Source organism: Martes martes (assembly GCF_963455335.1).
Source record: "Martes martes genome assembly, chromosome: 4".
NCBI classification, from domain to species: Eukaryota; Metazoa; Chordata; class Mammalia; order Carnivora; family Mustelidae; genus Martes; species Martes martes.
The window spans coordinates 141,232,326-141,248,627 of NC_137891.1; the positions used below are offsets into that span (position 1 = coordinate 141,232,326).

General features: G+C 36.5%; 1 protein-coding gene across 2 annotated transcripts in view; it reads left to right on the forward strand.

The window, feature by feature from the left end:
* Positions 1–15,822, forward strand: part of DOCK7 (dedicator of cytokinesis 7) — a 220,360-nt gene extending 204,538 nt beyond the window's left edge. For both annotated transcript variants that reach the window (XM_080800321.1, XM_080800322.1), the window contains 3 exons: positions 876–982; positions 12,122–12,289; positions 14,926–15,822. In XM_080800321.1, coding sequence (XP_080656447.1) covers positions 876–982; positions 12,122–12,289; positions 14,926–14,968 — 318 coding nt within the window. In that variant the 3' untranslated portion in view covers positions 14,969–15,822. The remainder of the gene's footprint in view (positions 1–875; positions 983–12,121; positions 12,290–14,925) is intronic.
* The last annotated feature ends 480 nt before the right edge of the window (positions 15,823–16,302 follow it).

Sequence of the window (16,302 nt, forward strand, 5' to 3'; positions counted from 1 at the left end):
CTCCTTGTAGTGGGTTCATTCAAATTCTCTTACTGATGATTAGGGAATATGCTAGGGTAAGGGAAAATCCAGAAAGGCTTCAAGTAAGAACTCATATCACATATCTTACCTATATTTTAGGTTAAAGAAGCAAAGCCAAAAGTGCCCTCCCAAAGTAGAAACAAATATTTTTAATACCTTTACCCCTCAAAACACAAATGATTTGGGGGTTTTACTTCCAAATGATACAACACTCCAAGGGATCATCTTTAATTTGCAGTGTTAGAACACATTTGGAATATTGAGGGAAGCTATTTTAGCAGAATCAAGTATCTAATAACCAGTGGCTTGACAACTGATTGCATCCAGGGTAAATTAAGGAATGTAAAATGTATAAGGCAAAAATGCATTGATGAATATAATAGTCCTTGAACTCCTACTCTTTTTCATTGAAAAATACTCATCGATTTAATTACAGTATGTAAGCATATAGATTTGGCATTAGGAGAAGCTTAAGATATATGGCCAGAATCTGTCTGAGAAGGTTTTTTTTGTATTTTGTTCTTAAAGATGTATTTATTTTAGAGAGAGAGAGTACACTCAAGGGTGGGGAGAGGCAGAGGTAGAGAGAGAGGGAAGGAGAGATCTCAAGCAGACTCCTTGCTGAGCCACAGCAGGACAGCAGATCCGATCTCATGACCCTGAGATCATGACCTGAACCAGAGTCTGATGCTTAACTGACTGAGTTGTCCAGGTGCCCTGAGAAGTTTCAATATAGACATAGACGCATTAAGCGTAAATGCAGCCATCTCAGTGCTAAGAAAAAATCATTTAGGCATATTCTCCCTCTGATTTTAGAGAAGACAAAAACACACTTTTATTTTCTTATTTTACAGGGGCCTTTGGAAGTTGCCCAGGTTTTTCTGTCTGAAATACCCAGTGACCCAAAGCTCTTCAGACATCATAATAAACTACGACTGTGCTTCAAAGACTTTACTAAAAGGTACTGAAGGCTTCCTGCATAAAGACCCTCAAATTGAGAATGTCCAAACCACAGAATGGTGTGAGGGCTTAAGGGACCATTGAAGGGAGAAAAATCTAGGAAAGTGGCTCACGATGAGGAACAATTTGTGCACGACTTACTATTCCTTCAGGGTGTATGTCCCCCTACCTCTAATACTTTATATTGCCATATTTTTAATTTTAAAGATTTAGAAAAGCGTAGACCCCCAATTTTTTTAACATGAAACTGTTAGACTGTTTAGCTGTTTAACCTGAGAGTTGTTTATTGTGAACCTTCAGTGTGAAAGTTTTTGCTTCCCTTCCCTCAGGAAACACACAAGCAACGAACTTGGAAGCAGAAAATTTGTGTTCAGATCTTGTCTCTGTCATTGTGTGTCCTATTTCAGGTCACTTAATCTCTGTGATCCTTCATTTTCTAATCTATTAAATAAGGATTATAGTAATAATCTCCTTCCCACAGGGAGGTTGTGCAAGTTAGATGAAATAATATATGGGTGTCTCAGGGTCCCCAGGACACCCCCAGTTTTAATGCTGTAGGAGGACTCATAGGAGTCTGCGTATAGCTGTAGTCACGGCTGTGATTGATTTCTATGGAAAGGGACAAAGTAAGACACTCACAGGGAAAAGGCACTGTGCTGGAAGCCTGGGGGGCTCCAGGTGTAGGCTCTGAAATCCTCTCTCAGGAGAGTCACACAGGAGCCCCTGACTCCTCCATCCGTGAGCTGGGATAGCATGTGTGAAAGCTCACTAGGGACTCCGTGCCCAGATTGTTGTTGGGCGCTATTCCTGTGGGCATCTTCTCCCTGGCAGATACCAGAATTCTAAAAGCAGGTGTTCAGCAGAAGCCATAATGTTTGTATAAGTAGTGTAGGCACAGTGAGCCACTCTTATCTTCTGGAAACGATTACCTCCCGAAATCCCAACTCCCAGCTGCTAACCAAGGACCAACCTTGCAAATAGGCCTTTGAAGGATACCAGTCTCAGGCCTGCAGTTAACTCTCTTCTGCACAGATAATACTTGGCACATAATAAATAGGTGTTTGGTAAATAATAAATTTTGAAAAAATAGGAAACAAAGAGTCATTTATCAACTTGAGACTGATTTCTGCTTTACCAACACTGTAAGCTTGACAGTAGAGGGAATGATTAATTTTACAGGGGGATGCCCGGGAAGGTTTCCCAGAGAATTCGACATTTGATACGGACCTTGAAGGATGAGTATTAGTTTTTCAGGCAGAAACGTGGAGGAGAAGGGTCTACTAAATAGAAAAGAAAAAAACACATCACACACAAAGTTGAGAGACTGTTCTGAGAAAGGTGAATAGTTTAATGAAGCTAGAACTCTGTAAAGTTTTGTAACTCTGTAAAGATAAGCAGTCAGATACTGGGTAAGTCAACCTGGACTGGGCCGTAAGAGAGCCTTGTGTACCATTCAGGAGATGACGTGTTGGTCACTTAACGACGTGGTTTCGGAACCGGGTCTTTGACTCCTTGTTGTGTTTTCTCTTATCAAGTCAGTCACTGAACAGCTTTATCAGGGTTAGAAATAATATCACATCAGTTTTGTCATCAGAAAATTATGAGGAATGCTAACATGTTCAAGTATTTTAGAATGGAATTTCCCCCATTCTCATTGCAATAGCTATCGTGAATTCTTGTTAGTTTCTCCCGCCTGAACATGGTGACTGTCTTTTAAAAGGCTTCAAAAAGCTTCATTGGAAATCTGAGATTCCAGAATCTTTTTATTAGGCCAGATTATCTTCTAAGTTTGGTTTTAGGAGACAACAGGAAACGTAGCTTCTAATGTATGGAATAGATGAACTGTGGTGGTAAAATAAATCTAATAAAATAAATAAGTAAATAAAATCTACTTTTTTTTTTTAAAGATTTTATTTATTATTTGACAGACAGAGATCACAAGTAGGCAGAGAGGCAGGCAGAGAGAGAGGGAGGAAGCAGGCTCCCTGCTGAGCAGAGAGCCCGATGTGGGGCTCGATCCCAGGACCCTGAGATCATGACCTGAGCCGAAGGCAGAGGCTTTAACCCACTGAGCCACCCAGGCGCCCCAATAAATCTACTTTATACTTGTAGAATTCTAGCATTTTTTAAAAGATTATTTATTTATTTATTTGACAGAGATCACGAGTAGGCAGAGAGGCAGGCAGGCAGGCGGGGTGGGGGTCGCGGGGGGAAGCAGGCTCCCCGCCAAGCAGGGAGCCCGATGCAGGGCTCGATCCCAGGACCCTGAGATCATGACCTGAGCCGAAAGCAGAGGCTTAACCCGGTGAGTCACCCAGGCGCCCCTAGCATTATTTTTATTATTAGGGAAGTTTTGGATAACAGCTAAAAACACCCTGCTGTCTTTGTGTGCCAGATGATCTTGGAACAATACATACTAGTTTAGGTCCTAGACATTTAAGTAGAGACAGTTATTTCTTTTTTTGCTGTTGTTTTGACTACATTTTAAATCACATGTCCTCCTCCTTATGTATGTTGTTGATAAGGGGATGAATTTCTGTAGTCTGCTGGTCTTTTTAAGTATTACCAACTGTAGAGAAGGTTTTCTTCTTAAATGACAAAAAGAAGAAAACCCTCTACATAATATAAACCTTATCAAGAAAGTTATAGCCATTTTTGTTACTGTTTTGTTCGTCATGCTGTTTAATTTTTGTGTTACATTTTATTTTTTATATCATATGCATATGTTTATAAAGCTCACTCACAGTATATATATAATTTTTTAATTTTTCAATTAAAGTTAAAACTTTGTAGTGTTTATATTATTTTATCAAATATTTGAATTTAAGTTGAATTTAAGTGTACTGTGATTCACCAGTGCATTGGATCTTTTTTTTTTCTTTTTTTTTTAAGTATAGTTGGCACACAATGTTACATTAGTTTCCAGAGTACAACATAGTGATTCACCTTCTCTATACCTTATGCTGTGCTCACAGGTGTAGCTACTGTCTGTCATCGTACACTAGAACAATACTATTGACTATGCTCCCTATGCTGTGCCTTTTATGCCTGTGACCTACTCATTGCATAACTGAAAGCATGTGTCTCCCAGTCCCCTTTACGTCTACTGCACTTCCCCCTGGCAACCATTAGTTTGTTCTCTGTATTTGTATTCTGGGACTTATTTCACCTAGGAAAATACCCTCTACGTCCACTCACGTTGTCACAAATGGCAAGATATCCTCCTTTTTATGGCTAAGTGATATTCCTCTGTGTGTGTGTGTGTGTGTGTGTGTGTGTGTGTGTGTGTGTGTCACATCTTCTTTATCCACTCATCTATCAGTGGACACTTAGGTTGCTTCCATATCTTGGCTAATGTAAATAATGCTGCAATAAACATAGGGACACAAGTATCTTTATAAATTAGTGTTTTCGTTTTCTTTAGGTAAATACCCTGTAGTGAAATTATTGGATCATATGGTATTTCTGTTTTTAATTTTTTGAGGAACCTTTATTCTATTTTCCACAGTGGCTTTACCTCTTTTTTTCTTTTGTTAAAATTTTAATCTGAGATGACTGAGCCAAAGTACATGAACATTTTTTTTTTAAGATTTTATTTATTTATCTGACAGAGAGAGATCACAAGTAGGCAGAGAGGCAGGCAGAGAGAGAGGAAGGGAAGCAGGCTCCCTGCTGAGCAGAGAGCCCGATGCGGGGCTCGATCCCAGGACCCTGAGATCATGACCTGAGCCGAAGGCAGAGGCTTAACCCACTGAGCCACCCAGGTGCCCCGTACATGAACATTTTTTTTTTTTTTTAAAGATGTTATTTATTCATTTGACAGACAGATCACAAGTAGGCAGAGAGGCAGGCATAGAGAGAAGGGAGGAAGCAGACTCCCTACTAAGCAGAGAGCCCGATGCAGGGCTTGATCCCAGGACGCTGGGATCATGACCCGAGCCGAAGGCAGCAGCTCTAACCCACTGAGCCACCCAGGCACCCCCGTACATGAACATTTTTATTGGCCCTTCATACATCGTGCATTGCAAAGTTTCTAAGTATTAACAGTGTCAAGTATGCAAGTGTACTTTGCTTTAAACAATGCCGTTTAGGTAGGGTATCTGTTGTTAATCAGTTTAAATGATACTTTAGTTTGCATTGATTTATTCCTAAAAACAATGAACACTTTTGTATGTGTTCACTTTTTATATTTTGGGGTTTATCTTTTAAAACTTGTTTTCATTAAATCTTGAATAGATTCAGTATAGTATTTATATTATTTGCTATTAAAGAACAGGGAGAAAAAATATCACGTACCTACCCACCCTGCTTAAGAAATAGCCTTCTCATTGCTTTGAGATCTCCTCCTCATATATTCTTCTCTGATAGCATCTCTCCTTTCCTTTAGAGGTAACCACTATCGTGAATTTCCTACTATTTACTTTATTGTCTTTATTGTTTTATTATAAATGAGTATTATTCTTTAATACACTGCTTCATTTTGCATGTTGTTTATATAAATGGATAGTGAATATAATTCTGTGACTTGCTGTTTTCAGTGTTTGTGAGATACACCTATAATGTTTCTTCAATCTATTTTTATATCTTATGTTGTAAGAATATGCCCTGATTTATTAATTTTTCTGTTAGTGGATATTTGGTGGTTTCCTCTGTTTTTGTTTTTAGTTACAAAGAGTACTACTCAAATATCCCTCTGTTTCTGAATTGACAAGAGATTTTCCAGGAGTTATATACCTAAAAGTAGTGTTGGTTCATAAGTTTAACTTCAGCCAGATAATGCCACTTTTTTCCCCAAGGTGTGTGAGCCATTATACATAAAGGAGCTGGAAAAAGAACAAATAAAACCCCCAGCCAGCAGAAAGGAAGGAAATAATAAAGATTAGAGCAGAGATAAATGATATGGAAACTCAAACAATAGATCAATAAAACCAGGAGCTGGTCCTTTGAAAAGATCAGAATTGATAAATTTTCACACAGATTTAGCAAGAAGAAAAAAGAGAGGAGTCAAATAAGCAAAATCATAAATGAAAGAGGACAAGTAACAACCAATACCACAGAAATATAAACAATTACAGGAAAATTTTATTAAAAATTACATGTCAACAAATTTGAAAACCTTGGAAGAAATGGATAAATTCCTAGAAACATAACAACCTACCAAAACTGAAGCAGGAAGAAATAGAAAATTTGAGCACACTGATAACCAGCAATGAAATTGAATCTATAATAAAGAAACTCCCAACAGACAAAAGTCCAGGACCAGATGGCTTCACAGGTGAATTCTACCAAACATTTAAGGAATACCTGTTCTTCTCAAACTATTCCAAAAAATAGAAGAGGAAGGAGAACTTCTGAAATCATTCTATGAGGCTGGCATTACCCTGATACTGAACCTAGATAAACACCACAAAAAGAACCACAGGCTAGTATCTGATGAACATAGATGCAAAAATCCTCAGCAAAATACTAGTAAACTGAATCCAACAATATGTTTTAAAAAATCATTTGCCACAATCAGGTGGAATTTATTCCTGGAATGCAATGGTGGTTCAGTATTCTGAAATCAATCAACATGATACATCACATTGATAAGAGAGGATAAAAACCATAGGATCATTTCAATAGATGCAGAAAAATTATTTGACAAAGTACAACATCCATTCTTGGTAAAAACCTCAACAAGGTAGGTCTAGAGGGAACAAACATAACAACATAATAAATTGGTAAGGAAGAAGTAAAACCTGCACTATTTGCAGATGACATGATACTATATATAGAAAATCCTAATATCTCCACCAAAAAACTACTAGAACTGATGAATTCAGTGAAGTTTCAGGGTGCAGAATCAATGTACAGAAATCTCTTATATTTTTATACATTAATAATGAAGCAGGGCGCATGGGTGGCTCAGTGGGTTAAAGCCTCTGCCTTCGGCTCAGGTCATGATCTCAGGGTCCTGGGATCGAGCCCCGCATCGGGCTCTCTGCTCGGCAGGGAGCCTGCTTCCTCCTCTCTCTCTGCCTGCCTCTCTGCCTACTTGTGATCTTTCCTCTGTCAAATAAATAAATAAAATTATAAAAAAAAATAATAATGAAGCAGCAGAAAGAGAAATTAAGAAAGCAGTCTCATTTACAGTTGCACCAAAAACAATAAAATACCCAGGAATAAACCAAAGAGGTGAAAGACCTGTACTCTGAAAACTATAAAACATTGATAAGAGAAATTGAAGTTGATACAAAGGAATGGAAAGAGGAAATGCTCATGGAAGCGCGCACACATACACACACACACAAGCTACCCAAAGCATTTTACAGATTTATTGCAGTCTCTACCAAAATACCCACGTTTCTTTTAAAGTTTTATATATTTAAGTAATCTCTGTACCCAGCATGTGCCTTCAACTCACGACCTCGAGATCAAGAGTTGCTCACTTTTCCAACTCACCAACAGCATTTTTCACAGAACTAGAACAAATAATCCTAAAATTTGTATGGAACAACAAAGGACCCCAAATAGTCAAAACTGTCTTGAAAAAGAAAAACAAAACTGGAGGTATCACAGTTCCAGACTCAAGTTATATTACAATGCTGTAGTAATCAGAAGAGTATGGGACTGGCACAGAAGTAAACACATAGATCAATGAAACAGAATAGAAGACCCAGAAATAAGCCCACAATTATATGGTCAGTTAGTCTTAAGCAAGGAGGAAAGAATATGCTATGGAAAGAAGTCTCTTCAACAAATGGCGTTGGGAAAACCCAAGAGCTACATGCAGAAGAGTGAAACGGGACCATTGTTTTTCACCACACACAAAAATAAACTCAAAATGGATAAAAGACCTAAATGTGAGACCTGAAACCATTAAAATCCTAGAAGAGAGTACAGAGAGTAATTTCTTTGACATCAATCATAGCAACATTTTTCTAGATAAGTCTCCTAAAGCAAGGGAAATAAAAACAAAATAAACTATTGGGACCACATTAAAATTAAACATTTCTGACCAGCAAAGGAAACAACAAAAACTAAAGGCAACCTGTGGAATGGGAGGAGATATTTGTAAATGACGTATCTGATAAAGGGTAAGTATCCAAAATATGTAAAGAAATGATACAACTCAACACCCAAAAAACCCCAAATAGTCCAATTGAAAAATGGACAGAAGACATGAATAGGAATTTCTCCAAAGAAGACATCCAGGTGGCCGACAGGCACATGAAAAGATGATCATCACCACCATCAGGGAAACACACATGAAAAACTATACCTCACAACTGTCAGAATGGCTAAAATCAACAACAGAAGAAACAACAGCCATTTGCCATGATGTGGAGAAAAAGGAACTCTAGTGCATTACTGATGGGAATGCAAACTGGTGCAGCCATTATGGAAAACAGTATGGAGTTTCCTCAGAAAGCTAAAAATAGAACTACCCTATGATGCAGTAATTGCACTACTGGGTATTTACCCAAAAAAAACACAAAAACACTAATTCAGAGGGATACATGTACCTCTGTGTTTATTGCAGTATTATTTACATTAGCCAAATTATGGAAGCAGCCCAAATGCTCATAGATGAACAGATAAAGAAGAGGTGGGGTGTGTGTGTGTATATATATGTATATGGTGTGTGTGTGTGTATATATATATGTGTATACACACACACACACACACCGGAATATTACTCAGCCATAAAAAAATGAAATCTTGGCACTTGCAACAACATGGATGGAGCTAGAGAGTAAAACACTGAGAAATACGTTGGTCAGAAAAAGACAGATACAACATGATTTCACTCATATGTGGGATTTAAGAAATGAAACCATTAAGCAAAGGGGAAAAAAAGGAGGGAGACAGGGAAACCAAGAAACAGACTCTTAATTATAGAGAACAAACTGATGGTTTCCAGAGGGGAGGAGGATTAAAGGGTATATTTATCATGATCAGCACTGAGTAATGTATAGACTATGTTGAATCACTATATTGTACACCTGAAACCAATATAAAACTATATGTTAACTATACTGAAGTTAAAATTAAAAACTTTTAAGAACTTAAAAACATGGGGCGCCTGGGTGGCCCAGTGGATTGGGCCTCTGCCTTCCGCTTGGGTCCTGATCTCAGGGTCCTGGGATCGAGCCCCGCATCACGCTCTCTGCTCAGTGGGAACCTACTTCCTCCTCTCTCTCTGCCTGCCTCTCTGTCTACTTGTGATTTCTCTCTCTGCCAAATAAATAAAATCTTTAAAAAAAAAAAAAAGAACTTAAAAACAAAGTGTTTAAGACAAATTTAAATCTTACCGGTATTTGAGAGTTCATCTTGCTATATAACTATACTGCTACTTTGTATTCTCTAACGGTTTAACTTTTACCAGTTTGATGGGTATGATTATGGATTATGGATTAAATTTGAATTTCTTTCTTTTTTTAAGATTTTATTTATTTATTTGATGGAGAGAGAAATCACAAGTAGGCAGGGGGGGGGGAGCAGGCTCCGTGCTGAGCAGAGGGCCTGATGCAGGGCTTGATCCCAGGACCCCAAGACCATGACCTGAGCTGAAGGCAGAGGTTCAACCCACTGAGCCACGCAGGCACCCCTGCATTTCTCTTTTTCAAAGAGGTCGAATATCTTATCATGTGTTTGTTAGCCATTTCACCTTCCTCTCTGTAAAGTTACATATCAGGTCCTTTGCTTTCCTAATGGATTCTTTTCCTTACTGATTTTTGAGTATTTACATAATCTGGATATATACTTATTTATTATTTTTACTTATTTGTAAGTATCATAAATATCTGAATTTGGGGCTTACCACTTTTTTTTTTAAGAAGCTCTTTAATGTAGCTAAAAGATTCAGCCTTTTCTTTATGACTACTGCTTTTTTAATCTTAGATTACTTTTTGGGTGAAGTTGTAGTAGTAATTTTTATTTTTAGATTTTATTTATTTGACAGAGCACACACAAACAGGGAGAATAGAGGGAGGGAGAGAAGCTCTCTGTAGAGCGAGGAGCCTGATGCAGGGCTCTATCCTAGGAGGACTCAGGGATCATGACCAGAGCTGAAGGCAGACGCTTAACTGACTGAGCCACCCAGGCGCCCCCGTCATAGTAGTAGTGTATATTGACTTCTAAAACCCAATATAATGGTATCTCTAAAATTTCAATATGGGTTAAACAAAAGGGGGAAAAGGCAAAAATGGCTTATTTTATTTTTTTAAATCCACTTGCAGTTGATTTTTGAGTATGGTTCAAGGGGATTAGTTTGACTTTTGTCCATACTGATAATTGATAATTATCTGGATATCACTTACTGTGGTGTGAATTGGGGTCAGATTTCTTTTCCATATGGATATCCAGTTGACACAGCACCACTTATTTCAAAAATTGCCCTTTCTCTTCTGCTTTGTGGTATTATTATAAAGTATAATAAATATTATTATAAATCAGGTGCTCGTGTTGGTATGCATCTGTTTCTGCGATCTTGTCTTCTATTGTTTTCTTCCTCTCTCCTTGAGCCAATATCATGGTCTCTTAATTACTGCAGCTTTGATATCTAGTAGAGCAGTTTCTCTCACCTTTTGTTCAAGGACTATTTTGGGCCCTTTTCCTTTTGACATAAATTATAGAATCAATTTATCATTCCCTCCACCTCTCTACCCCCCTAAAACTAATAACCTGAATTTGTAGATAAGTTGGCAGAGTTGGAGCTTCTTTAGAACTTGACTCTTCCAGTCCGTGAATGTGACCTAGTTCTCATTTACTTAGATCTTTTGTTTTCTTAGTATTTTGATTTTCTGTAGAGGCTTTACATATCTTGATTTTATTCCTTGGCATTTCATACTTTTATGCTTTTGTTAATATCTTTTAGAATTATATTTTGTTTGCTGGTGTACAGAGTGCAGTTGAATTCTATATTTTTACATGAGGATATTGCCAGACTCACTTGTTAATTCTAGTAATTTATCTGTAGAATTTTTTTCCCCTTTTGACAGTGATGTTTTGAAGCTCCAGTACTATGTTATTCTGGATAGCAGTATGATAGAGGACATCACTTTCTTGTTCCTGATTTAAAAGGAAATAAAATGCTCACCATCGAGGATAGTGTTTTCTTCAGGTTTTTTGTAGATGCTTTGAATTAGGTTAAAGAAGTTCCCACCTATTTTTGTTATGCTGAATTTTCATCATGACAAATTTTAGAGTGTTATCAAAGGGGTATGTGTGACATTGGTGGAACAGTTTCCTATTGTCTTGCTTGTTGGAGTTCTGCAACTGTGTTTATGGGGAGATTAAAATACACTTTTTTCTTTTTAGTTCCATTAGGTTTTGGTATCCCAGCCTTGAAATAGGAGTTGGAGACTCTTCTCCAACTCCTATCTCAGAAATACACTTCCCCCCCCAACCACCCCATACTGTAGAATAATTGTGTTACACTGGGATTGCTTGTTCTTAAGATGTTTAGTAGAATTTGCAGATTGTTTTCTGTATGTAAAGATTGTGATTTGACTTCAGGTTTGTTCTGTTCTTTTTCAGTTGCTAAGCTCTTTGCTTTTAGCTTTAAAAAAAAAAAAATTAAGACTATACATTTTCCTCTGAACATCACTTAGCTGCAATTCTGTTAAGTATTGATATGTGTACATTGGTTTTTTGGGGTTTTTTTCTGTTAAGTGTTTGAAACAGCGAGCTATGTGTACATTGTTTAACATCCTACTACTTGATCTGTTAGGGTCCAGGTTCTTTTTCTTAAATATCTGAATAAATTGGACAAAGGATTGTTATCAAGGACTATTCATTTAAGCAGCTTATTCGAATATCGGCAAACCACTGTGCCAGATGCCGTTGTTGGTACATGAATGAGTAGGGTAAAATCCCTTAAAGAGCTTTTAGTCTGATGGTGATATGTGAGAAAATGACTTAAGATTTAACATTAAAAAATATATAATTTTTAATTAAATGAAGACTGTTAAGTGAATGTCAGTGTAAAAGAACTCAAGTTCATCTCTGTCCCCTGCCTCACCCCCAATCCAAGAGCGGATATTTAATGTTCACGGAAAAACTGAATGACATCATCATGGTGAATATGTGTAGTAGCATCCAGCTCTCAAACTATGCCAGCAGAAAACTTTCGGTAACAGACTATTTTTCCTAGGTGTGAGGATGCCTTAAGAAAAAATAAGAGCCTAATTGGGCCTGATCAAAAGGAATATCAAAGGGAACTGGAGAGAAACTATCATCGCCTTAAAGAGGCCTTACAGCCTCTGATAAACAGAAAGATCCCTCAGTTATACAAGGCAGTATTACCTGTCACCTGCCACAGGTATGCTCATTTTTTCCTATTATTTTGGATATCTTTAGGAAAATGAAATCCGCTTGAATTGTTCAATAATAATGAATTAGTGTAAATTTTATTACATGGTTTCAGATATTGTCTCTTGAAACCTAGGAAGTTCACTAGCCTGTTATGAATAACCCTGTTATGAATCAACCTTCAAGATAGAAGTCAGTTCTTTCTGTAATTTGAGAATAATAAAGTTGTGCTAAAGAATAATAAAGTTGTGTTAAATATGCATACTAACCAGGACACAATAGTCTGGCCTCCTAAAACTATTTCTTTTAGGCCTGTTATACTTTATTTATATGGCAGAATTTACTAGAATGTATCAAGAGCCAAATACTCATTTTCCTTGGCCCTAAGATTAAATAGTATTACAGTATGTTCATCTATATTTGTGTTAAAGCAGGTGGCCCCATTGAGTATTTTTCTCCACTAATTGTGAGAAATAAAATAATACTTATCTTTAAGAGGTTGTTGTAGAAATTAAATTTTAGGCATGTGAATTTCCAAGGACAGTGTTAAAACAGTTAGCACCTGAATTCTGGGGAGGGCATGATAACTGTTAAACTTTAACTGCCTTTTTTTTGCATTTTGAAATCCAAATATACATATAACCACTGAATATTTTACCACCCTTTTCTTTGAACTAACAACAGTAAAGCTATTACATTGTTAGTAAGTTAATATCTGGAAGACCTTTGAAGTTGCTTATGTGAAAATAGAATGTACATGCATGGTATAACATGCTACAAAAGTGAAATGAGCTATTTGATCATCTGGAAATTAGTCCCTGTTCTTCAGTGATGTAGAAAAAAAATCACACATGCATTCAAAGAAGGTCTGCTAAGTGCCTGCTGTAGGTCATGTCCCCTACATGGAGCATTGTTGTAGCTGTACAATAACAGAGGGAGACGGGGGCCTTTCTAAATTCCTGTCTCTCTTAAGGATAGAGAACAAACCGAGGATTGATGGAGGGGATGGGGGATGGGTATTAAAGATGGCAGTTGTTATGATGAGCACTGGGTATTTTAAGTGATGAATCATTGAATTCTACTCTAGAAACCAATTTGCACTGTATGTTAACTAAAATTTAAATTAAAAAATCCTGTCTCTGGCAACATATCATTTGCATCCACCATCCTATAACTGATACATTTCCTCTTAAAATTCTCAGTGGGAAGCAATGCCAGTCCCCTCTACTTTGTGCTTCCCTTCAGTCTTTTTGGAATTTTTGCCTCCTTGTTGCCTTTACCCACCTCCTCTTAACTCACTGGTCCAAGGTCCTGGGTCCTTGACATAATCAGGCCCTTTGGGAATGCTAGTCTTGCTTCCTTCAAATTTGCAGCCCATTTTAGTGGAAACATTGTATCATTCCAATCTAAAGGAGTTTTTCCCTTAACACGGTAATCCTGAGTTTTGCCTTCCTCTGTGATCTATGTTATGGTCAGTCCCCCAAGCTTTTCTTAATATTATTCTTTTGGAACTAACGAACACACTTTGGTGGGGGGGGGGGGCTGCTGGTGTGGTGAGCAGTGTCTAGCTTTCAAGGCTGGTATTTTCTCTGGAACCAGAAAACCAAGCTTTGAGATTCAAAAATGATCTTTTTGTACCTGCCCTCACTTTTCTTGGAGATCTAAGCCTCAGGGTTTAACCTTAATTGGAGGAAGGATACACTGAAAGAAACCAGTTTCAGAATAGAGAAAAAGACATTAAGAGGTATTGAAGAACATTATCCTCTTCACTGTTAATTTCTTGAGAACTTAGAAAATAGCATTTTCATTTAATCTGAATTTTGCTGATTAATATAACCTGGAATATTATTTTGCAGTAGGCTTAAAAGCTATTAAGATGGTTGGTCTCAAAGTGTGACCTTGGAACACATGGAAGGGTGTCCCTGAAACCCTGTGAGGTTTCTACCAAAGGTTTTTCACTCTCATTCTTAAGAGTACCATAGAGTTTTCCAGAGACTACATGCAATATGAATATTGTGAAAGATTGAATGCAGAGACAGATATGAGAATTTAGGCTTTCCATGAGCTAGACATTTAATAAGAATGCCACTCTCCTAAAATTCTTACAAGTTTTTAAAAACAGTGCTATTTATAGTAACATGTAATGGGTTATTTTATTAAATAATTAAAATTTCCTTAATAATTTCTAGTATGGTGAGTATCAATGTAGAATCCACTTTCAAAGCTTCTTGGGTCCTCAATTTTTAAGTGTAAAAAGGACCTAACGCCCAGGAGTTTGAGAACTGCTTAACTCTTAGGATTTAAAATTTTAAATAACCAGCACCTGCCTATTTCTTTTTAATAATCACAAATCTTTTCCTGAAATCTCTCCCCTATTCCTTTGCTCCTGTTTCATCACAATATCTAATACACCTGTTGGACAAATGAGTAAATGGTCAATGCACTTGGCAAAGTGGTTACTGTAGTATACTTTTAATCTATAAAACCAGAATATATAAAGCAGAATGTATAGGATGGACATGTAACTTGAAAGTTAATAACTCTGATGGCAAAACTTTGAGATAGCTCTGCAGAAAGTATGTAAAGCATAGTTTAAAGAAATATGCAAAAATTATTTATACTTATATCCTTTCATTTTCTCCCCAGAGATTCCTTCAGTCGGATGAGCCTGCGCAAAATGGATCTTTAAAATAAATGTACTTGTCTTACTCATTTAAAGAGAGCCATGTATTCAACACTGAGTGTGAAAAGATTTATTGAAAAACAGGACTTGGGGCTTAATTCTGGAAATTCTAGCATTAATTTACTGCTCTTTGAAGAATGCAGTGGCCAAAACAGTATCAAATGTAGATCACTGAAGTTTGAGAATCATGGCCATGGTTTCTCATGTTCTGGTAATATGCTGTTATCTTTTTTTAAGACTCAAAAGTAATGACTCACTATACATTTACTATTATTTATACCATAGCTAATGTTAAATTTATTTACTTTAAGTTTGTATTTTTTAATTTATATTACCATTTATAGATTCATTTTGGAACCATTTTAAATGTAGTAATGCTTATTTTAAAGGTACTATTAAATATGTGAACGTTTACACTAATTTTACTGAGTGAGACTTTAAAAATTTTTATTGACAAAAGCAGAGAATCTTGAGTTGATTCAAGAAATAGTCCCAAAACTAGCAAAGTTTTAAAAATGAAAATTGACATTGTACGGGCCAAAGAGCCCAAAATTAAATGAATAAATGGGTATAGATAGATATGGATAACTGGTTTGTGAAGTCTTAAAACAGGTTTCTAAGTTATTTTCCACTTACAAACCAAAAAAAAAAACAAAACAGGGATTTAGGATAAATTATAGAGTAACTTTACCTGATGAAACTTTTGTCTATAACGATTAAATACTGGGATAGCTGCTACCAGTCACAGTAGCTTAATCTTTGACTCTGAGTCTTGTTACACTGATAATAATATGAGCTTCATGACTTTCAGCAACTAGTGAATGATTTCTGTGTTTCAAATTAAACAAGCCAGTCATTTTATGAGTTTGGTCATCTAAACTGGTAAACTAGAAATCTACTTTAGAGTCATCTTACATCACCATAAGGAGGACACTGAGAGCTGGTGTTTGATTTTAATCTACCAGTTGAATGGAAAGTTTTATTTTTTAACACCTATATAAACTTTATGTATGTAAAAGGTAAAATTAGCTGTTTTAATTGAAATTAAGAACTAATTTAAAGTAACTTTGACATGAAAAACTAAGGCAAAAATCCTTTTGAAAATATTTATTGCAATTACTTTGGGCCAGGTTTATCCAAAAAACTACCTATTAATGAGTTTTGGAAGTGTTTTCAACAGTTTTTTCTTTGTGTAGTAATACAGCTTATAGAAAGGCATCATTTTTAATATGTCCCTTTGATCTATTGACCAATGACATGAATCACTTAAAAACCGATTAAATATGGTACCTTCATTCTGTAGTTGATAATGAAAAAAGATCTCAAAAATGTCTGCTTCT